This window comes from Dunckerocampus dactyliophorus, chromosome 2 (genome assembly GCF_027744805.1).
Source record: "Dunckerocampus dactyliophorus isolate RoL2022-P2 chromosome 2, RoL_Ddac_1.1, whole genome shotgun sequence".
NCBI classification, from domain to species: domain Eukaryota; kingdom Metazoa; phylum Chordata; class Actinopteri; order Syngnathiformes; family Syngnathidae; genus Dunckerocampus; species Dunckerocampus dactyliophorus.
In genome coordinates this window covers 4100249-4123806 of record NC_072820.1, presented here as the reverse complement: position 1 = coordinate 4123806, position 23558 = coordinate 4100249, and the positions used below count along the sequence as shown (strand labels likewise).

Genomic DNA, 23558 nt, shown 5'->3' with positions numbered 1-23558 from the left:
ATTGTTTTTTCAAAAGTCATAATATTATGAGAAACAACCAAAACAAGATTAAGGTGTTATTTTGGGAAATTTAGTTTGAGGGAAAACTTATAAGTTAAAAAAGTTATGCGAACTGTGGTGGAAAATTTCCGTTGGCGCTGGTGGAGAGAAGAAATAAACTGCTCAATGACAGACCTGTCTTTTCGGGGATTTATTCTGCAGAATGGGAAGACAGTTGGGAGTCTGCCGCAAGTGCCCCCCGAAGGACAGGACAGAAGCATAGTTATACAAACATTATCAGGACTTCATCGGGTGCGAGGACGTATCCCAGGTTAATCAGAACCTGTTGACGTGGAAACGCCATTAAAGAAACTTGTTTTGGAGACACAACACAGCATAGTTGGTTTTGCGAGCAAATCAGGCATAATAATGCATGTAAGTCATAGCATTCCGAGAAAAACATTTACGCAGACTATTTAAGAAGCCGAAATATTTGGAAAATTTAAACAAACAACAGCCAAAGTGGGGGAAAAAAGAGCAGAGCTAAGTTCGTACTAATAATAGGCTTTTTCCACCGAAATCACAATGCCAAGATGCATTTTTTTCTTGAAATATACAGTATGTAACATCTGAACATATCGATATTACAAAATATCAAAGAGGCCCTTGAATCCTTTCATTTTTCAAGTATGTGGCCCTCGGTGGAAAAAGTTAGGACACCCTCAATATAGAGCCTTTTAATTTTCTGTGTTTACTCACACAGAGCAACATACACATTTTTAAACACAAAAGACGAGTTGGAGTTACCACATTTGGCTTTATTTGAATTTCAGGTTTACAGATGTTGTTTTTGATATGTGTGTGTGTTTGATCACAGTGTGCTATCTTGTGTGGTTGATCTTGTGGCGTTTATGTTTGTTTTCATTCCCCTGACAAACTATAGTTGTACAGGATAATATGATATGAAAACCTCAGACCTAAGAAAACGGCTTTGTCCTTTTCGGTTGTTTAGCACCTTTAATGTAAATATCGACTTTGTGACAACAGTGAGAAAAAGACTCTTTTCTAAAAGACAAAACAAAATTGAATGTATATGATACAAATCTTTGGTGAGTGTCTTTGGATGGGACAGCTGACCATAGAGTTAGAATGAATAGAACAAACCAGTGACAGATGATTGGGCCAACTTGAATTGTCATTGCTTTTGTAAAACTGTCTGAACCCACAACAATGGGATTTCTAGCTGCATCAGTGCTTTACACCCGGTAATGATAATGCTCATAGAGGTTTGCGTGGTGCAGTTGTGTTGTGTTCACATGCACGTGGAAGGAGCTGCTCCTTCTTTCATTCTACAAATTCTAATTCTATGGCGTCGAGCGTTATAGTTCCTCACTAGCATATCCAGCGGATGAAACGCTCAAAGAAAGAGGGCTTGTTCAACACGGCGTAGTCGCTGCCTCTGAAGATGGACGACATGTCCCCTAGGGCCACCTTCCTCAGCACCTCGTCGTCGGTGTCGGTTCCCAGGGCGATCACCGTGGGGACGCCCTCGGCCCGCTTCATCGAGGACACGCCCTCGTCCAGCTGATCGCTGGATGTAATGCCGTCGGTGATGAACACAAAAGCCAGCTCGGCGTTGCGACGAGCCAATCGATTTCCCTGCAACAAACAAAATGGTGATGTTGACTGAGGAGATGAATAACATGGATCAGCATAGAAGGTTATAAACACGGACAGGCAGGGGCAAACTTGGGTCGTGACCGAAAGAACGAGATTGCGGATACAAGCGTCCGAAATTATTTTTTTCACCCTAAGAGATAGGATGAGTATCTTGATCAACCGAGAGGGGCCCAGAGGAGAGCCGCTGCTCCTTCACATCGAGAGGAGTCAGTTGAGATGGCTCGGGCATCTAGTCCGGTTGCTTCCCGGACGCCTACCTGGTGCGGTGTTCAGTCAGGAGGAGGCCCCAGGGCAGACTGAGAACACACTGTCGGGATTACGTCTCACAGCTGGCCCTGGAACGCCTCTGTGTCCTCCCGGTGGAACTAGAAGAGGTGGCCGGTGACTGGGAAGTTTGGGCTTCCCTACTGAGTCTGCTGTCCTCGCGATCCAGTCCCTCGGATTGGGTGACTTGCGTTGACATACTGTAAGGGCTACAGGATGATGTCTGATGGGCCAATCAATTTTGGCTTCAGTCTGGGGGTACGGGTGGACACTGGCACTTTGTTGGCTTTGGGTTCTTGTCATTACGAGCCACTACGAGCCAATATGAGAGTGGGTATCGTCTATGTTCTTATCACTGTCTTGCGTGTGTGTTTACTTTATACCTGGGCACCTGATCGGTAAACCACATTGTTGACTGCGTGGATGATCGCGTTGCCCAGAGCGGAGGAGGAGTCCATGTAGGTCACTCTGGCCAGCGAGTCAGCGATCACCGTCAGATTGTGTGTGAGTGGGAACTCCACTCGCTGTTCCCTGGGGCTGCCGTACTGCACCAGCGCTACACGGGCGTTCCTCTCATCGGACTGACTGTCGGCGAGGTCGAGGCGACGTGCCACGTTCTCAATGAATTCCTTGGCACGGTGGTGGTTCTCCAGTCCCATCCTCTCTGAACCGTCCAGGAGGAAGATCACATCTACTGGCCGCTTTACACAGCTGGCCACAGCAGGCTCTAGAACGAAAACACAGATTTTTTGTTACTGGCGGTCCTCGGATTACGGCTGTCCGTGTTGAGAAAGTGCCTCACGCTGGGCACAATGAGAAAGAATAACATCGCTTTTTAGTTAACCTTTCCAACTCCATGACTGCGTTCACATGCAGTCAATATTCGGGTTGAAGTCAATACTCTTATACTTAATACTTAATCGGGATACTTAATCGGAATATCCTGATCAAAACAGCGTCCCGACGCACGAGGAACATCATGACGCAATGCGCGTTGTTTCCGCTTCTTCTTCCTGTATCCAAAAACCTTTTTCAGCGTCTTCCAGCGGTGCTTGATCTGGTCTGGTGTTCGTACAAACCCTGTTTCGCCTAACTTCTCGCTCACCTTCTGATAGATTTCGCTATCGCTGTACTTTATACCATTTGAGACATAATGTTCCTGTCTTTCACCACGCTAACGAGGTGGCTTGTTTCCTCCTCGCTCCAAAAGAGTGGGTTTACGAGTAGTTCCTGCCAAAGACCCAAGATTCCTTCCGAACAGAACATGCGCAGAACACAAATGAATGTTCCTTTCGATTGGGATAACCCGATAGGCGTATACATGACCCAATATTCGGGTTAGAAAAGAGGTAACCCAGGGGTAATATTCAGGTTTTTAAAACCCGGAGTATGAGTCGGTTTTTCAAAAGGGTTATTGGTTTTTACATGGTCGTGCGCAACCGGGTTATTGCTAATATTCCGGTTATGATCGGGCTATTTGACTGCATGTAAACGTATTCCATTATATCTCTCAAGCGGCAGTGTGCCAAAAAAAAAGGAAAACCATCACCATGGAAGTGAAAATGAACCTCATAAAATGTGCAGAGGGAGAAGAAACGCCCACCAATATTGGCCGCGGTTTTGGACCCAACTGCTCGACTGTTGCGACCATCATTAAAGATAAAGAATGCTAATGAATGCTAGAGAGGTCATGGATGCCTTGCTTTGCTGACAAGCAGATCTGGGAGGAGAGGAGGAAGTGATCCTTCCAGACAAACCTGGGACAATATGTTAAGACGGTAGAAACGATTGCATTTAATTTGTGTATTTGAGCTTGTTAGCGCTGTATGTTATACAACCTTCATGTGTGGATGACATAGGATTTCATTTAAGTATAAGTTCAGACTAACACTAAAACTCAACTTGCACTGCAGTAACCCGAGGACCACCTGTACATGCTGGAGAAGCACAGTTTTGATCTTTCTATTGCACTTTATTTTGCCAAAATACAACGAATACATCCAGTTCCATACAAAATTCACATTTGCAAGTTGCAGTCACGAGCTAATACAGTATGACAGAAGAAAATGTGATTAAAGCCTGTCATAGGTGTCATAAGTCCTACTATCAGCCAAGCTACATGCATAAAACATGCACAAATAAGAACCATAAGTGGTTTTAACGTTCTCTTAAAAAAAAAATTACATAACTTTCTGTGCTAAATTAAATTTTGACACTATATACTGTAGTGTGACCTTTGTGGGTGATGATCGGCATGAATCATTCACTCAGCAGAGGCCAAAATTAAAGGTTGTCACCATGGATATGTGCAAAACGCAAATAATAAGAAGTCATCCAAGTAATTCAAATCCGCAGGCCAGTGATTCACAATGGAAATAAGGCTTCATCACAAAGCCACCTTCCACAGGAGCAGCATGAATGGCTCTATACAACGGTCTTCCAACAAGTGGATGACTTCCATTCTGTGTCTCAATGTTCCTAGGACACGGTCCCAGGCTAGGTCATGATAAACAATGATAATGTTTTGATGCTAGGACACTTCAGAGTCATCGGACATCAACAGCGACTTCAAGTCATGCAATTCTCTTAAAATAGATCAGATGTATATTGCACGTATCCAGATGAGAATGTGCAGTTTTGGTCAAATCTCTTCAAAGTAAGCGTACTGGCATCCATAATGAGGTAGCGGGGTTAGCATATTAGCATTAGCAGAGGCCTAAAGCTTTGTCTGGGTCTCCCACTATGTCCCCATAGACATATTTGAAGGACTTGATGAACAGCTGGGTCCACTGCTGTCTGTCTGCTCCATGGGCCAGTTTGGCTCGTTGGGCTGTGTACGCCATGGTCGCCACGCCGACCCCATATTGTTGCTCGCCCAGTTGATTCAGTAGGCCTGCCACACCCTCCAAAGAGGTAGGGACCAATGAGGGGGCGCCTTCCTCGGCCAGAGGCCTCCAGGGTGGAGGGGCTTGCCTTGAAGTGAAGCGCCCTCCTGTAACAAGGGGGCGGAATAACATTGTGGGCGGGGTCCCACAAACACGAAGGCGCACCGAGTTTCATGTTATGTGCCCGATTCACAGCCACTTCAAATGCATTCTATGTCATTGAGGATCAGTCTATGGAATTATGGTATAACAGCGAGGTCCCTCCCTGATTGTCAAAGTATTCATTCATCAGCAAGCAGACACACAATTCTTGGCAAAGGGGGCTTGGATTCATGTTTGCGGTAATAAAAGTCACCTACACTGTGTTTTTAAGTCACTATTTAATACAGTCGTCCCTCGTTTTTTGCGGTTAATTGGCTCCAGATCCGACCGCGATGAGTGCATTTCCGCAAAGTAGGATTCAATATTAATAAACTGAATATTTTGGCAGTTAGAGCATAGAAAAGCTGTTTATGACTTTCTAAGTAGAGGTTTTAACATTATTAGAGCCCTGTAGACATGAAATAACACCCTTATTATCACCTTTACACTCCTATTATTCATTGTTTACACCACATTGTGCAGGCCACGGGATCACTGCTGGGACATAACAGACGACCGCTGCTAGCATAGCAAGCTACCAAGCTAACTAGTTAGTGTCTCCAATTTACTTATTCTAAACTCAAAAAAGTGTTTCAAACGAAGTGGGGGAAGAAGGACAAAGAAGCCCAAAACATACCACTTCCACACAGAATGAGAGGAGAACCTTTTTTTCACTTGATCTCAGCCATGGCATGTTGGCTCGGCTCTGCCGGCTCAGTAGCCAAAGATAATGTCATCTTACGTCACGTCTCATAACATTACTGATGTCTAATGACCAGAATACTACATATAACTTGTCTTTCAATATTTTTTTGTACAAATAATGTGCCATAGTCAACCACGAAACAGCAATCATTTATTAATTATTATTTTTTAAAAAGTGATATAGTAAGGGACGACTGTATGCTAACATTGACGTTACATGGTGTATTTTTTTTAGTTTAAGTTTGGGAGCCAGGGTGTAACTATTACTTTCCGACAGATTCAGACAGTGAAGCTTATGCTTAAAAATATTTTTGCAGTATTGTGCAAAATGTAAGTGATCCCAGACCAGATGACTAGTACGGCGGAACCTTGGTTTTGCTCATTCATTTGTTCCAAAAGATCAGACAAAAACCAAAACACATGAAAACCGAGCCAGTTTTTCCAGATAGGAAATAATTTAAATCCAAATAATCCAATCCAGGCACCCCCAACTTTTTTTTAAAATAAAGAATAATTATAGTTTTACATGCAGAAAACAATGCAAAAATAATTATGAATGAGAAATGAATGGAACTTATTGTTGATGCAGCTTTCCTGTACATCCTGGCGATCAAATTCAAAAGTGTTTGTCGCTTTCTTTCTAATTGCTGGCATGCTCATCTTTTTTGCCCCCATGAAGGGTTATTTGGCACTCAGTAAAAAATGCACAGACAGTGCATTGAGCACTGAGCACTGAGCACATCAGCAATGAGCACGGGCACTTGATTTTGCGTAACGATATAGCACAGGGCAAATGGATGAGTTTGTTAAGTGCAATATTGTACCAAATTTGAGTGAAAATGTTTGACGAAAACCAAATCATATGTACAAAAACCAAGGTTTGACTCTACATTAAAAATAGACAGAATTGCACAGACACCATGCAAAGACTAGGACAGTATATGTCACATTTGATACCGGCTCTTGAGTATCAACTCAGGCAAACACTTAAACACACACGTTCCTGTATTGTATCAAATATTTAAAAGCTTACCTGTCTTGCATGGGAGGTCAGGGCATACAATAACAGGATCTGAATGAAATACGGACAAAATGAACCTATGAATATGTGCTATTAAAGCATACTGTGCCTTGCATGCTTCCGTAAATAAATAAATACCTGGGCAGAGCACGGTTTCAATCTGGTCAATGAACTCCTCAGCCACCAGGTCTGCGAAACGCCTCATGCCCAGCACTCTGCCATCCCTCTGGCAGGCTATACTCTTCAGAATCTCGTTCTCCTCAATCTGGTCGAACATGTCTCCAATACCGATGGCGCTCACATCGACACTGGGATCACTGCACACAGACATGATTATATATAAGTAAATGCTGATTTGACATATCCAAACGCCATTCCCAGCATCAGGCACCTGCAGAGGTAGGTGAGCAACGAGTCATCATCTCTGGGGTCGAAGCGTCCGTCAGTGATGACCACCACGGTGACGTTGGCTTTGGCTCGACGGCTGTCCCTGATCAGATTGTCGTAGGCATACTTGAGAGCAGATGGAGTCCATGTTCCTCCAGCGATCCACTCCATGCGCTTCACTGCATCCTGAGTATGGCAGACAAGACAGAAAGTTATTCATTCACTTGATAATTAACTGGAGTATTAACTAGATCATTAATTAACTAGAATCGTGGACAATGTTGATGTACAGTATATAAACATTATACACCAAGAACCACTCATCACTTGAATTACAAAGGCCATCTATAACATTTCTGTTAAAAATAATTGTATCATGAACACGTGAAGATTCAAGAAGTGTGTGTTTATTTGTGTGTGAGACCTTGAATGAGGAAAGTGAATCAATCTTGGGGTCATTGAGCCGGATGGCCTGGAAAGTTCCACTGTGACTGTACTGAACCACTCCCACTCTTGTGCCTGAAAACAAAACCAAGTTGGGACAAATGCGTTCAGACAAATGCTTCCTTGCTAAGAAATGTGGGATAATACCAGTTTCGGACTGCGGGTCTTTGGCCAGGGATCCCAGTCTGTTGATGGTGTTGATGACAAAGTTCTTTTCCAGGGTGAAGTTGGTCAGGCCCACAGACTCTGAGCTGTCAATCACAAACACGATGTCCAAAGCTCCGCACCGTTTTTCACAATCTGCAGACAGAAGCAGAGACCGTAAGGATGGGACACTCAATCAGATGTTCCTTATGAGGTCATGGATGGCACTGGAGGCTCACCACAGCAGCCACATGTTTCCCTGATGTAGTTCATGACATCACATTCCTGCAGGAAGAAATGATCGTGATATAAAGCTTGTCTTTTATTTATATTGATGATGTGATAAACCAATACTGTATATTCTTACAGTGAGTCCAGGATCTCCCTCATGACCAGGGTCTCCCTGTAGAAGAGATAATGAATCATTGCATGCTCAGTCATGCATCTTCTTCATTTGGGCTGTCAGACATGAAGGTTCTGCCAACTTACATCACGCCCAATGTCTCCTCTGGGTCCTCTAGGCCCAGGCTCACCCTGAGGTCCTGGCTCACCCTTTTTGAAAGGAAAAAAGTTACTAATGTGTACCTGCGAAAACTCTTGAGTTCACACAGTGAACTAGGAAGTGATGCTCACTGGCTCTCCTGCAGGTCCTTTAGTTCCAGGCTCACCCTTCTGACCGCAGTCTCCTCTGCTGCCACGAGGTCCGCGGTTTCCCTTCTCTCCTCTTTCACCCTATAGAAAGACGTTATTTAGAGCTTTCACGTGTATGTGTTAACATGTGTCTGGTTTTGGTACCGATGGTCCTCTTGGTCCAGGATAGCTGAAGCCAGGTCTTCCAGCGTCTCCCTGAATACAAAGAAAAAAAGTCAAAACACAGCACTTGCTAAGCTCATTATAGATTTCAGGTAAAGATCCACCTTAGGTCCAACTGATCCTGGATCTCCTCTTGGTCCAGCATCACCAGCATCACCTCTTGTACCCTATGATAAAAACACACTAGAGTATTTTTTCTTCAAAAGGGAGGCATTTGAGGCAAAAGATCTTTGACTTACATTTCGTCCAGCCTCTCCTGGGGCACCTGGTGGCCCTCTGGGGCCTGGAAGACCATTGTCGCCCTGTTCAGGTCACAGAAAGTTAGAGAAAATGCATTAACTAATTTAAAGGGATCCGAGAGATAATCCACGTCCTCTCACCTTTGATCCTTTGTTTCCTGATTCGCCTGGAAGTCCCCTCAAGCCTTCTGAACCCATTTCACCCTAAAGATAGAGCACAATCCAATCCACACTTAACCAATACATCATACAAGGCGGCTTTCACAACCGCAATTTGATTTCACCGGTCCGAACCAGTTTATGGGTTTTTCAGCTTGACCCAGGTTCATGTTCATTTGAAAATCCAACTAAAGAGCGTGTCACAACAAACCACCTGCGATCACTCATTTCTCTCAGTATACAAACAAGAAGGAGGTGTGGTTAATGGACTAGTGAGTGCTAACACAACATGAAGGAACGCTGGCCTTGATGTTCCCATCTGGATAACAAACTGCACCAAAAAGGAAAGTAAACAAGAGTTGATCTAAAATAAACCAAAGGATGTCGGAGGTCATACCTTTTCTCCTCTAATGCCGTCTGGTCCTTGAGCACCCTTGGTCCCATAATCTCCTCGCCTTCCCTAGAAGACAAGAACCAGTGCAAACCTTTAACCAACACAAAGACGGAGAAAGAAACCCAACTGGGGGATTGGCTGGCCTTACCGGCTCTCCCCTAGTTCCAGGAAGTCCAGGGGTTCCCTGAAAAAAACGATACACTTAATAAGAGAATGAATCAGAGACGTTTTGGTAGTAGCTGGTATTCTTACAGCAGCTCCTTTCTGTCCAGGTAGGCCAGGTGATCCAGGGCTTCCCCTTTCTCCCTGTGGACAATGTGCAAGAGGTTTTACATCTCTGTCATTCTGTACTAGCTATATGGTTTTCATTACCTTTGGTCCACCTTCACCAGAAGGGCCAAGAGGACCAGATCTTCCAGGACGTCCAGGATCTCCCTAGTGACAAACAAAGAGTTAGTGCAATTTCCGTCACTGAAGATTAGATTGTAATACCTTATCTCCAGCAGTTCCAGCAAGACCATGTTCACCAACGTCTCCAGGGTGACCATCAGAACCCTGCAGGTGTCAAACACACATTTTAAGAGGCAATAACACCTTTAAGCTGCCACTGTCAATGTTGTCTTACTCTGTCGCCAGGGTCTCCTTTGCAGCCAGGAGCACCGATCCGTCCAATTTTACCCTGGAAGGAACGACGACAAGAAAATTATAAATGAGACTAATCAGAAACACAGCAACTGAAAAAAACTGTTGTTCATTCAGTGCTAAAAACTGGTATGACATTTCAGATCGCTACCTTCTGTCCATCTGTCCCATTGCGTCCTGGGATTCCGGCTACACCCTGAAGACAAAGAAAGGAGACAATTGAGAAAACAAATGAGTACAACCGACCATAAACAATGACTAGGTGACCGAGCATGCTAATAAGGATGTAATCCCCCCCAAAAAGAAAGCTGTACCTTTTTCCCTTGAGCGCCAATCTCTCCCTGTACAGAAACAAGTCATCAATGGTCATTCGGTGTAGGATGGTTGTCTGCTTACTAAAAAATAAATGCCTCACCTTGTCTCCTTTAAGACCTGGCTCTCCCTGAATAGAAGAAAGACAGAATCAGAGATACATACAGCAAATGTATCATACTAGGATGGGAGGTAGACGATCGGTGCCTTACTTTGATACCAGGCTGACCAATGGGCCCCTCAATACCTGGGTCACCTGGGCGACCTCTCTGTCCCTTTGGACCTGGTTCACCATTGTCTCCTTTGGCACCCTGCAGTGAAAAGGAAGGCGAATGATGCGTGCATGAGGACAAGAGTGGAAAAAAGTGGTGGAATTACGTAAAAGTACTGAAAATCTTACTTTTTGTCCTCTGTGGCCTTGTGGACCTGGTGGGCCTGCGGTTTCAAGGCAGGTCACTTTGTAGCACTTTTGTATTGGAAACGAAGGGAAGAGTTAATGAAGTCACAAGTGGTTTTTTTTAAATCTACGGTAGTAATTTTGTTTGTCTTACCTCTACGAACGATAGATGTTTCTGTCAAAAGACAAAAGGCAATCAGGGAAGGAGGTTGCAATTAAGATGTGTAACAGTACGAGTGGGTTTGTGTTCGTTACCATCGTCTTAATGATGCGGTCGATGGTGTCCGTCTGGATCACGGCTCTGCCAGAACTCAAATCCACAGCCATGAAGTCGTTCCTGTAGACTGTCGCTGGAGTGTTAGCAATCTCCCTCAGTCCGGTCTCGTCGATATTCTTGGACGCCGCCACCGCAAAAATGCGGATGCCTTCATCACGAGCCCTTTCTGCCGCCACTTTGATGCCGCCGCATGGGTTGCCGGTCACGTGGCCATCGGTGATGACCACGGCAAATCTCAGAGCGTTGGGGTATGAGGGTGAGCGTAGCATTTCCTGGGTCATGTTGGTGAGCGCACAGTCCGTGTAGGTGCCCTTCCCAAGGTAACGGATTCCCCTGACACCCTAGAAACCGTTAAATGTCTGATTACATGTCTGATGGGTGAAAAATTTGCGATACAATATTATACAGCAACAAATATGTGCTGATGACTGGACTTCAAGGGGCGATGGGAGTTTACGAGGGCGCCAGTGTAACTTACAGTGATGAAATCACTCTTGGAGCCCAGGCGGCTGAACACTTGCTGTCTCTGGGAGAAGTGCAGTCCACCAATATTCCAGTTGATTCGCACAGCACCTTGAATTTCAGCAGCTTCTAAACGTTCGGCAAAGCGCTCACTGAAGGTCTAGACACAGCACAATATCCAACAGTCAGCATTTAGAAAAGCATAATACCATTTGTCGAAATATATCTGCATGGAAAGTTCCTGGAACTGGGGCCCTATGATTTCCGTGTTAACGGACTTGCGGACGGAATCGCAGAATTGGCCAATAAAAACTGAATCTACCATTAAATGCGGAGTCTCGCGGAAATTGAATGAAATGCTGTAACCGTCAGTTGTAAACTTTGAAACGCCTGCTTGTCACCGAGCGCGAGCGTGAGCTCGCATACAGCAATAGCCAGTGGAAGCTAGCTGGGTTAGCTTAGTTTAGCGGCGCATGCTAATGCGGTTGTGTGTGCGCCACTCAGGCTGTATGAGTTGTGCTTTTTGTGTTTGTTAATATAACCGAGCGTTTTAGGTTGGCCGCTGACTTCGTGCAAGTTGTGTGTAAAATAAGGACGACAGCCATAGCTATCTCACTCAGTCAAAACACACTTTCAACACATATCACACTTCCGGCCTTCAAAATAAGAGAGACACACATCCTGTCTAATAGCGGTAATAAAATAAGTGTGTCAGCTTACATGAATAAAGTTATTACAGTTGCAATCTGCAACTACTGTATGTCTTCTTCAACCACAAGGATATGATCATTTGTTGAGGATTTTGTAGCAAAGAAAAGTTACAAAAGTTAGCGATGCTACATCCGTTTCTGAAATACTGGGCAAAATCGTCCAATGATGTATTGCATCAATAAATGTACGGATTTTTTTTTGCATTTATTTAATTGTTATTTTATTCACTGACACAAAAACAACACACAATCTACGGTGATAAAACAAGTATAAAAAGTGTTGGGATTTCATAGGGCCCTAATTAAAGCACAAACAATATCACATATTTGTCCAAATTTGAATGCATCTCAATGGGCGCTGCTCTTTGCTTTATATGAAATAAAACAAGATAACCTTGATGCTCTCCACAAGCGATCCAGGTGGTGTCTCCTGCAGGGCTATGGTCTCAGATGTGTCAATGGTGAAGTACACGTCAATGAGGCAGTCTTTCTTCCCTGGAGGGTTAAATACAGAGAACACTTTTCACTACAGAATATCAGAATTTCACTAAACAATATGATTTAGTTACTATTATAACCCAACATGCAACTGCAGCTGTTCAGTGTTAACATTTACTCACTGCTGCACTCGGGTATCTGGCCGTTACTCAGGGCCCCCAAAACAAGACACAGTGCGATGATCTTTACGCCCTCCATCTTCTTCTTCTTCTCCGTTCTGACAAAACACAACATGCACAATGTCTCATTTTGTGTCCTGCACTCTTAAAGTCAGTAACTGAAGATAAAATGATATAATGTATGAAACAATCCTTTAATTATTCAACGTGAAATTCACCAGGCTAAAAGCCACATACAAATGTATGCTTTCAATATACGGTCATGGCAAAATGATTAGGCCACCTTTGTTTCTTCTGTTTCTTGTTCATTTTAACGTCCCAACTAAAGGGACATTTGCTTGGACAAATATGACGATGACAACAACAACAGCTCATAGGAGTTTCATTTTTTTTTAGCAATTGATGTAAGTGATTTAGGTGATGATCAAGAAAAGCATGGAAATGACAAGATAGATTCAACTCCTGTGAGCTACCTTTGTTGTATTTGTCCAAACAAATGCACCTTTAGTTGTACCAAGCATTAAAATCAACAAGAAAATGACAAAACAAGGGTGGCGTAATCATTTTTTTTACCGTGGCTGTCGTGTAAAACTGGAAACGATGACAGTGCTCCCCATGGGACAGCAATCTATCTGTGGTGTTGTGTTTGGGGGGTGGATGCAAAACTACTTTTGTGTGTCGATGGGTAAAACGGAGTTTTTGGTTTGTGTTATAAGGAATGTGTGACATTATTCCATGTTTGCTTAACAACAGAACATGAAGATATTTACTTGTTGGGTTTTGTGCAGCGGTACACACGCGTCCGTGCACCTTATAAAACGCACGGGCGATGTAAAAAACGTCCTCAACATAAGTGTGCGATAATGTACACAAGCTTATACATCTAATATATGTCACTATACTTAGCAGGTGCGTTATACCTGTATTTATATATATATATATATATATACTAGGTCCCCAACTTACGAACACCCAACTAGCGAACACTCGTGGATATGAACACAAGCTGACTGGTCTATATTTTATTTTATTTTGCCTTGTAGTCGCTCAATCAGTATTTATACTGCTACTGTACATGCTTGACCAGTAGAGGGCACTGTGACACTGCTAATGAGACCAACACAGGAAGCCGTATGAGCTAATGAGACCCACAGAGGAAGAGTTAGACGCTGGGGAGATAAAGCTAAATGGAAAGCTAAATTATACAACCTGGACAGAGCATGTGATTAAAGTTTATGAAGAGTTAATAGGCCTGCTTAATTCTACACCACCCACAGAACACTACCTCTTTTAGAAGAGTCTAACGACGACGACCATTTGTCCTTTTTTCAATAACTCCTCCTCCTTCTCCACCACAACGACGTATGCTCGACCACTCCTCTTCAAAGGTAAATAACATTTATCATTACGTATTATTATATCACTTTTATTATTGTTTTTTTCATTAATTATCCTCGTTTAATATTACTACTGCATCCAAACTCATATTTACATACATACGCATATAGTGTATATGTATACACGTACATGTAGTACCTATATCATTGGTAATATTACCTTTTCCCCTACTTAAGAACGATTCGACATAAGAACAGTCGTCTGGAACCAATTGTGTTTGTTAGTTGGGGACTTAGTGTATATGTATAGTTGTGGTATGTGTGGATGAGGTGTGTTAAGAAGCAGGGTTACAGTGACATCTACTGTATGGAGTTGTAACAACAAGCGACACAGACAGTCTCATTATACTGTAATGTGTTTATGAGCAAGGGAAAGGTTAAGAAAAAAAGGTGGAACCAAATCTATCTGTGGTGGTGTATTCATGAATGTATGGGAAACACTGAATAAACTTGGGCAAACTGGACACCACACCCAGCACAATACACAATGTATTCAATGGGCGGAGTCGGGCTATCCACACGGAAACGTTTTCAGGCAAAAAAGACAAAGTATTTTATTGTTTCGGCCTCTCATCCGATTGGGATCGCCGTTCTGGGTGACCTGAAACGGTATTTTTTGAAAACGGCTTCCAGAGTAGGAAAATCTGAAAACGCCGGCACACCGTTTCCGTATGGCCTAGCAAATCCGCTCCAATTTAAAAAGGATGGCGTCACTGCCCCGTTGCCGTCACGTGACCAGAAGTGTGCGTGGACAACAAGCCAACATAATATCTGAATATTTCGAGTGGCATGACTCACCGCAGTCGACATTCTCCTGATATTTTCTGGTCTTGTACTTGTACTCCCAAAATGACGTACACGTAATTCCACCCTGTCCTACGTCTACACGAGCCTTGAAAAGCTGAAGACTTATGCGCAGCCGTTCTTTCTTCTTCTCTAGTTCGGCGTGTTACGTGGTTCCGTCTGCGTATGTGTTCACAGGGCCACACGTAGGTGTGCCTTGCGTATTACATCGTTTTCACTCATTTACCCGTTCCTGCCTGGATGCAACTACAGTATTTACTAATCCGGCACAGTGTGGACACGACTTTTTTTCAAAAAAATCCCAAGAAGGTTCCCGTGTAGACAGAAATTAGAATTTTGAAATTTGAAGGTGTACTTCTTTTCTAACGTGAAACAATGTAGTACATTATATTTGTAAATATGTACATTAATTGCACTTCAGTGATCTTTTGAGGGTCACTGTTGCATTTCATGTTACACACATTACACCACACGAATACACCAATGGCAAGCAGCAGACGTCAGAGTGAGGGTTTCCACTTTCCACACTTCTATTAAGTCCTACTAACATGAGCTACATGACACGTAGTATCAAGTATTTGTCAGGTCAAGTATTTGCAGCTCTCAAACAGTGGACCTGTAGCCTTTTTGACCCTTTCGGGCGGACGTGGACAAACTGCAGCCCGTTAAGGCTTTTAATCGGGCCTACCGGACGTTTCCAAATTTTGTTTTTTGTTTTCCAAATCCGTAGCCGGGATTTACAAAGTTATTTTTAAATTACTGTCAGCCTTGAACTTTCGAAATGCGGAAAGTAGAGACTCTGCGCTTTCTGGCGATACACGGGTCGTTAGGGTCATCATGGGGACTACGTCACAGCAGCTCCAGGAAGACGAGGCTTCCATACAAAGCAGAGTGGGGGTTTGTTTCCAGAGCAGCCTGCGTGACTGAGGGGCTATCCACACGGAAAGGTTTTCAGGTCTTTTATCAGGTAATTTATCATTTCAGCCTCTCATCCACATGGAAACGGCGTTCTGGGTGCCCTGAAACAATATTTTTTGAAAATGGCTTCCAGAGTGGGAAAATCCGAAAATGCCGGCTTGTCATGTTCGTGTTGACAACTGCTGACACGAAAATGATGACGCCATCAACGTCGTCACCCCGTCACGTGACCAGAAGTGAGCTATGACGACAAGCCAACATAATATCTGAATATTTCAACTAGCATGACCCACCCCCATCGACATTCTCCTGATATTTTGTTGTCTTATTCTCCAAAATAAAGTAATTCCACTTCTCGTAAGTGTAAATGAGCCTTGGGAAGCGTAAGACTAGGGACTTATGCGCATCTGTTCTTTCTTCTTCTATGGTTTGGTGTGTCGTGTGGGTCCGTCTGCACGTCTGTCCACAGCGCCACACGTCTGTGCGCCTTGTGTATTACATCGTTTTCACTCAGTGATCACTTCCCGTCTGGATGCAACATTTAATAAACCGGCACAGTGTGGATGCAAATTAAAAAACAAATGTGAACAGGGCCCGTGGGGGACAGAGAAAGGACAAAGAAGCAAGCTTTCTATGACAAAGGTCTGCAGAAAAGTGATACTGTGTCTGGCACTTTTTTCTGGTTTGTTTACGGAGCAACCTGTGTGACGGAGAGGGACAGGGAAGCATCCTTTCTGCAGAAAAGTGTTATCCTGTCACACACTTTTTTCTCGTTTGTTTTTGTGCTTGGGCTCGTTCATCAAGGAGGTCTTCTGGGAAGTGAACAAGGAAGGACATTCACGTACTCTTTGATGTTGAATGTTTTATACGTAGTTCATAGTTTGGTTCACCCTAAATCCTGTGGCTCATGGCTTTTACAGTCTTATTCAGTAAAAACCCATCAATTTAATTTCGTTTTTTTGAGTTGGTCTGTCATGATCAATGTTGCGAGTAACGGGGTTACAAACGTCACATCTCTAAGACACATAAGACAACTCAATACAACAATGACGGGCCGGAGCGATCTGTCGAGTTAAAACTGGCGTTATCGGGATGGAAGTACTGCCACTACTTCAACGTCAGTGATGCAAAAGGCAAGAAGATACTTGTGAAGTGTACATTATGTCCCTTGGCAAAGTGTTTGTCCGCGTGGGTAACCCTAATCTCGTCAAACGTCTCTCAATAATTATTTTCCATGGTAGCTAGTTACAGTTATGAAGGATTACTAGCAACTAGTAACTATAACTAATGAATTTTTAAAGTAATTTGCCCAACACTGGTCATTATATCCTGGTATAACACATTCATCATGCAGTAATGCAAAAACAACTGCCAGATGTTGTCCTGACTGCAGATTGTATAATGTTTTTGCAGCTAAAATCAGACAAATAATGCTAGGTGGACTCTTACAGTTACAGGTGTTACATAGTATAGAGACTATCCAGGTGGTTTTTGCAGCTCTGAAAAGAAGTAATGACCACTGCCTTGTGACATCTATACGTTTTCTTCTTTTGATGCTTCTGTCTTAAAGTGACATTTGCAACTAAATGTATTGCTACAAGATGTCATTTCCATCCAGTGTACTTGCAGAAAGTCAGCGCAGTACGACAGTAAAAATGTCAACCAACGCCTCCCTGGGCACACTTCAAGTTCAAAGGGAAAAAAAAAAATCTAAATCGAAACACAATGAAGACTCAAATGAACGAAACGATCAATTTGATGTTAGATTAAAAAAAAAACATACATATTGGAGAAACAAAATCCATTCTTTTTGGGACTTTCTGCAAGCTCTACCATGCTATAATGAGGCTGCTAGCGCCCAACTGTGGCTCCCTCTAGCGGACAAACCGGAGAAGGCTCCAGAGGAGCCGCTCCTGCAGATGTTCCACTCCTCTTATCTACCGCCCAAGCCAGGAAAGTGACGTATTTCATCACTGCGCGGGTAAAAAAAAATCAGGCAAATGTCGGTGAAGAGATAATAAAGGCGATGCAAAGAAAGTGATGCAAAGAAAGTGTCTGAGGGCTTGGTGGAATTCAATGCATCAAAGTTAGTTCTGGGGATAAAAAGGTCACAAAACAGGTCAGCAACAACCTCCAAACGTAGAAAAAGCAAGAGTGGCAATGATAGATGAAGCCAGATGAGAAGAGAGACATGTCGGAATGCACGTTTCTGTGCGTAAAGCGCCACTCACCCGAATTATTTCCAACGTCAGAACTTTGTGCACAGCTGCTCCTGTGTGGATTATCTCCTCATTTCAATAAAGGGGAAAGACGGAGAGAAAAAATGGGGGAGAACCAGGGAATAAAGCCCTGGGTACGCGTTTACTTTCCGCAGAAGAGCCCAGCGTTCGCTCTCCTGTCCCGGTCCAGCCCCAGCCAAACGCACTGATCCCTCCTCCTGTACGCGCGCCCGGTGTGCGCTAGTGTCCACTTGGGGGCGCCGTGGCTCTGCAGGAGCATCTGTGCGCGCGTGCGCGTGCACGACCGGCCCATCGCAAATGTGGCTACTGTGGTAAGAAAGTGAGCCAAAGCTGAAGCTAAGAGGGTTAACCCCTAAACACACACACTCACTCTCTCACACACACGCCTCAAAAATGCATTTCACACCGCAGACATTCTGTCATGTCCGCAGAACATGAAGGCGAAATTTCGGGGACATAAAAGGAGGACACATCCCCTGGATCAGGGGTGTCCGAAGTGCGGCCATGGGGTCATTAATGGTGAAACAAATGATAGAAAAAGCAAAAGCTGGGAGGAAAAAAGCACGCATGCTAATAATAATAATTAGAATAGTTACAATAAATATAAATATAATAATTTCTGTAACACAAAGCTGACATGTAGTTTGTTTAAAAAAAAATCATAATGTTTATATGTCTTTTTTTATATCTACAAATTTTTCACCCTCCCTCATGTTTTATAAATTCAAAATAATATTATTATTCCTAATAATAAATATAAATATCTAAATTGTACATTTAATTAAATATTAAATATATTTTTTTAAAAACAAAAAATTAAAAAAAATGCAAAAATGTAAAAAAAGGAGGAAAAAGCATAATATATCAGGAAAAAACACATATTTTTCTTACTATTAAGATGAATAACACACATTGTCACCTACAGCAGCTGACAAAGTTTTGTCTTTTTTAGCCTTTTTTTAGCTCGTTTTTTAAATTCTAAATAACAATAATAATAAGAAGAATGTAAATATAAGTACAGAAATTCTACATTTAATTAAATGTAAAATTAAACCAATTTTTTTAAAACAACAAACATTGTAAAAAAAAAAAAAAAGAGCAAATAAAATTTGACAAGAAATACGCCAAATTGAAATTTTGATAGTAAGATGAATAATAATACGTTTTGTCACCTACACCTAAAGCTGACAACGTTTTTTTTTTGTTTTTTTTTTTACAAATTTGCAGCTCGTTTTCTTTTTCTATATAATAATAACGTAAAATAAATATCAATTAATTTATAAATTATACATTTTATTAAATATAAAACAATTTCAAATTACATAATTTAAAAAACTGTTTTTTTTAAAAGAGCAAAAAAAAATTATAGTTGTAGTAAATCTAAAAAAAAAAGTCACAATTGTGATAGAAACATTTTTATATGTATTTTTTAATTTTGTAAAAAGGATACATTTTTAAAAATATATATATTTAAAGACAAGCTTAGTTGTATTATGAGTTATTAGTATCAACATTTGTGCTGTGGGCCGGGCCCCCGGGCACCCGGACCCCCGGACCCCCGGGCCGCACAAAAAGCAAAATCCCCAATCTATTCAATGATCTTGAACATGTTAAAGTAAAAAGTATTGCTGTCAGCACAACTGACTGATCGCGGTATCAGCCACCTGGATGTTGTTGTAGTCGTTCAGTAAATGTGGTCAGAATATGAATGAAACTAAACAGGATGAGAGGCAGACTGAAGCGGCCACACTCCCACATCCACACTAAGGCCCCTCACTTGTGTCTGGTTGCAATTAGTTGGCAACGTTAGAGAAGTTTATATACGGGCTAAACACTGACAGATTGTCCTTGAACCTTCTCTCCGTGTTTACATGTATAGGCGCATGCTCATTTGCTCATTAGTATGTGCTCCAGCGTCGGCAGGCATTCTGTGAGGTCTCTTTAGCATGCCTCAGCACCGCACTCTCTGTCCATATAACGCACACGTCGGCTTCACTTTACTGCAGCAGCTGCAGCAGCACATGTTCTATCCTGTCACATTGTCCAATTTGCTCGAGTTCCTTAAAGGGGCTTGAAGCCACTAATGTTTTACCCTGTCCGCAACACAAGGGTCAAAAGCGTTAACATGCTGGTCCACATCTGTTACATGACGAATGGCCAATCAGTCTAGAGCAGGAGATGAAGATAACGCTGGAGATATGAGACTTTGGGCTACATTCACTGCCTTCTTCATCTCTTTATGGTTGTGGAGATTTTTCTCTTTCGGCAGTTATAGCTAAGAATGCCACAAATGACCACATGCTCGGTATGAGCGCGGTCTAATGCAAGAGCAATATGAAGAATCCAGCCACACAAATACTATGCATAGGCAGACCTTCTCCACTGCAGAATGTAGATTCTGGATCCTACATATCAAAGCTAAACACCAAATTTCCTTAAAATCTGTTCACAACCAAGTTATGCTCACTTGTGACTTGTGGGGACTAAAAATGTCTTGACGTTGATGTTTCGGATCAATGTTTGCAATAAAAGTGGGATTGATCTCCAGAACCTGCCCCCTTCTCTCTTTAGCAGCCATTTTTCGCTTGTGAAACAATCCAGGTTTAAATCCTAAATATGCCTCACACACTTATTAAAATGTATAGGTACTCACCACTAATGAATGGTAGTGTAAGATGATCCATGAACAGATGGAATCAACGTCACGGTGTAGACGTTACATGTATAAAAGTTTCACACACACCAATATTTTTACCTGCAAATTGATATGGCCATGAATGCTGAATCGCGAACGTGTGGGGATCCACTGTAGCTATCATTCTACCTCTGCTAAACGTGAATGCGAGAGGTGTTGTTTTCATTGTCAACTGCTGCTTTGTTTCTTAGCAAGATTAGCAAACCAATATCCATGAAGGTGTGTGTGTGTGTGTGTGTGTGTGTGTGGGGTAAGGGCTAGGGGTTAAGGTGAGAGTTAGGGGTTAGGGTTAAAGTGTTAGGGTGAGGGTTAGGGATTAGGGTTAAAGGGTTAGGGTTAAAGGGTTAGGGTGAGGGGTTAGGGTTAAAGGGTTAGGGTGAGGGTTAGGGATTAGGGTTAAAGGGTTAGGGTGAGGGTTAGGGATTAGGGTTAAAGGGTTAGGGTGAGGGTTAGGGTAGTGTAAGGGCTGGGGGTTAGGATGAGGGTTAGGGTTAAAGGGTTAAAGGGTTAAAGGGTTAGGATGAGGTAGTGTAAGGGCTAAGGGTTAAGGTGAGGATTAGGGTTAAAGGGTTAGGGTAGAGTAACGGGGTTTAGGGTAAGTGCTAGGGGTTAGGGTGAGGGTTAGGGTTAAAGGGTTAGGATGTGCAGAGTCCAGAGGGAACTCCGGCATAAGATCAGGAAGGGGAAGGACTGCTACAGGAGGAAACTGGAGAAGCGGCTGGAGGAGAATAATGCCAGGGAAGTCTGGAGAGGCCTGCAGACCATCACAGGCCATGGTAAAGGAGTGGGGAGAGACCAAGCCAGTGGGGACAAGATCTGGGCAGATGAACTCAATCTGTTTTTCATCAGATTTGAGTCTGCCCCCCCTCCCTCCCCTACCCACTCACCACTCTTCACCCCCACATCCCCATCCCAGCCATCCTCTACCCCCCTCTCCATAACTGATGATTAGGTGAGAAGTCAGCTGAAGAAGATCAAGGCAAGGAAGGCCCCGGGACCGGACGGCATCGGCCCTAGAATCCTCAAGGACTGTGCTGACCAGCTCTGTGGAGTTCTCAGGCACTTGTTCAATCTCAGCCTGAGCCTGGAGAAAGTCCCGGCCCTGTGGAAGACCTCCTGTGTGGTCCCGATACCAAAGACACCGCGTCCCAAGGAGCCTAACCACTTCAGGCCTGTTGCCTTGACCTCTCACCTGATGAAGACCATGGAGAAGATTATCCTGCAGCACCTGCGACCCCTGGTGGGCACTCAGCTGGACCCCCTGCAGTTTGCTTACCGGCCTCGGATCGGAGTGGACGACGCAGTGATCTACCTGCTGCACAGATCACTGCTACACCTGGAGGACAGCGGGAGCGCTGAGAGGGTCATGTTTTTTTACTTCTCCAGTGCCTTTAACACCATCCAGCCGTCACTACTCAGAGTGAAGATGGAGAGTGTGGGAGTAGACCAACAACTGACTGCATGGGTTATAGACTACCTCACCAACAGACCACAGTATGTGAGGCTCCGTCACTGTGTGTCTGACATGGTACTCTGCAGCACAGGTGCCCCTCAGGGTACGGTGCTCTCCCCTTTCCTCTTCACCCTCTACACCTCGGACTTCACACACAACTCCACACAGTGTCACATCCAGAAGTTCTCCGATGACACAGCCATTGTGGGTTGTGTTTCAGAGGGGAACGATCTGGAATACAGGACGGTCATCAGGGACTTTGTCAGCTGGAGTGAGCTTAACCAGCTGCAACTCAACACCAGCAAGACAAAGGAGATGATCATTAACTTCCAGAGGAAAACATCTCACTTTACACCGGTGAACATCCAGGGAGCGGACATAGAGTTGGTAGACAGCTACAAATTCCTGGGTGTTCACCTTAACAACAAACTGGACTGGTCCATCAACACCCACGCCCTCTACAAGAAGGGCCAGAGTCGCCTCCACCTGCTGAGGAGACTGAGGTCCTTTGGTGTGTGCAGGACTCTCTTACGGACCTTTTATGACTCTGTGGTGGCCTCAGCCATCTTCTATGCTGTGGGCTGCTGGAGAGGGGGCAGCACGGACAGGGACAGGAACAGGATCAATAGGCTGATCAGGAGAGCGAGCTCTGTCCTGGACGGTCCTCTGGACTCCGTGGAGGAAGTGGGGGAGAGAAGGATGTTGGCCAAGCTGACATCCATCATGGACAACACCTCTCACCCGCTACATGACACTGTTGTTTCCCTGGGCAGGTCCTTCAGCAGCAGACTGTTACACCCACGGTGTAAGAAGGAGAGGTTCCGCAGGTCCTTCATACCGACTATCAGGCTCTACAACACCTGCACTACCTGAACCATGTTGTAGTCAATATGTATTCTTTACACTGTATTCTTTCCTTGCTTATCTTGCTTGCTGCTGTAACAAGTGAATTTCCCCGCTGTGGGATAAATAAAGTACAAATACAATACAATAGGATGGGGGTTAGGGTAAGGGCTAGGTGTTAGGGTGAGGGGTTAGGGTGAGGGGTTAGGGTTAAAGGGTTAGGGTGAGGGTTAGGGTAGTGTAAGGGCTAGGGGTTAGGGTGAGGGTTAGGGTTAAAGGGTTAAAGGGTTAAAGGGTTAGGGTGAGGGTTAGGGTAGTGTAAGGGCTAGGGGTTAGGGGTTATGGGTTAGGGTTAAAGGGTTAGGATGAGGGTTAGGGTAAGGGCTAGGGGTTAGGGTAGGGTTAGCATTAGGGTTAGAGGTTTGGGGTAATGGTGAGGGTTAGGGGTTAGGGTAGGTTTAGGAGATTAGGGGTTAGGGTAGGTTTAGGGGGTTAGGGTGAGGGTTAGGCAATGAGTGTCATTTAGATGGCATGCA

General features: G+C 43.7%; 1 protein-coding gene across 1 annotated transcript; it reads right to left on the bottom strand.

The window, feature by feature from the left end:
* Positions 1–776: 776 nt before the first annotated feature.
* col6a2 (collagen, type VI, alpha 2) lies at positions 777–18201 on the bottom strand. Its single transcript, XM_054768934.1, has 32 exons — positions 18023–18201; positions 12676–12770; positions 12450–12550; positions 11362–11505; positions 10862–11224; positions 10761–10781; positions 10610–10675; positions 10422–10520; positions 10313–10339; positions 10212–10238; positions 10049–10093; positions 9881–9934; positions 9748–9810; positions 9628–9690; positions 9508–9561; positions 9404–9439; positions 9259–9321; positions 8844–8906; positions 8703–8765; positions 8568–8630; positions 8446–8496; positions 8284–8382; positions 8140–8202; positions 8018–8053; positions 7890–7935; positions 7654–7806; positions 7487–7581; positions 7067–7248; positions 6814–6992; positions 6688–6726; positions 2307–2650; positions 777–1638 (listed from the first exon to the last, which is right to left on the bottom strand). The coding sequence occupies exons 2-32, from the start codon at positions 12749–12751 to the stop codon at positions 1372–1374; spliced, it is 3045 nt and encodes a 1014-aa protein (XP_054624909.1). The 5' UTR covers positions 12752–12770; positions 18023–18201; the 3' UTR covers positions 777–1371.
* Positions 18202–23558: the final 5357 nt, after the last annotated feature.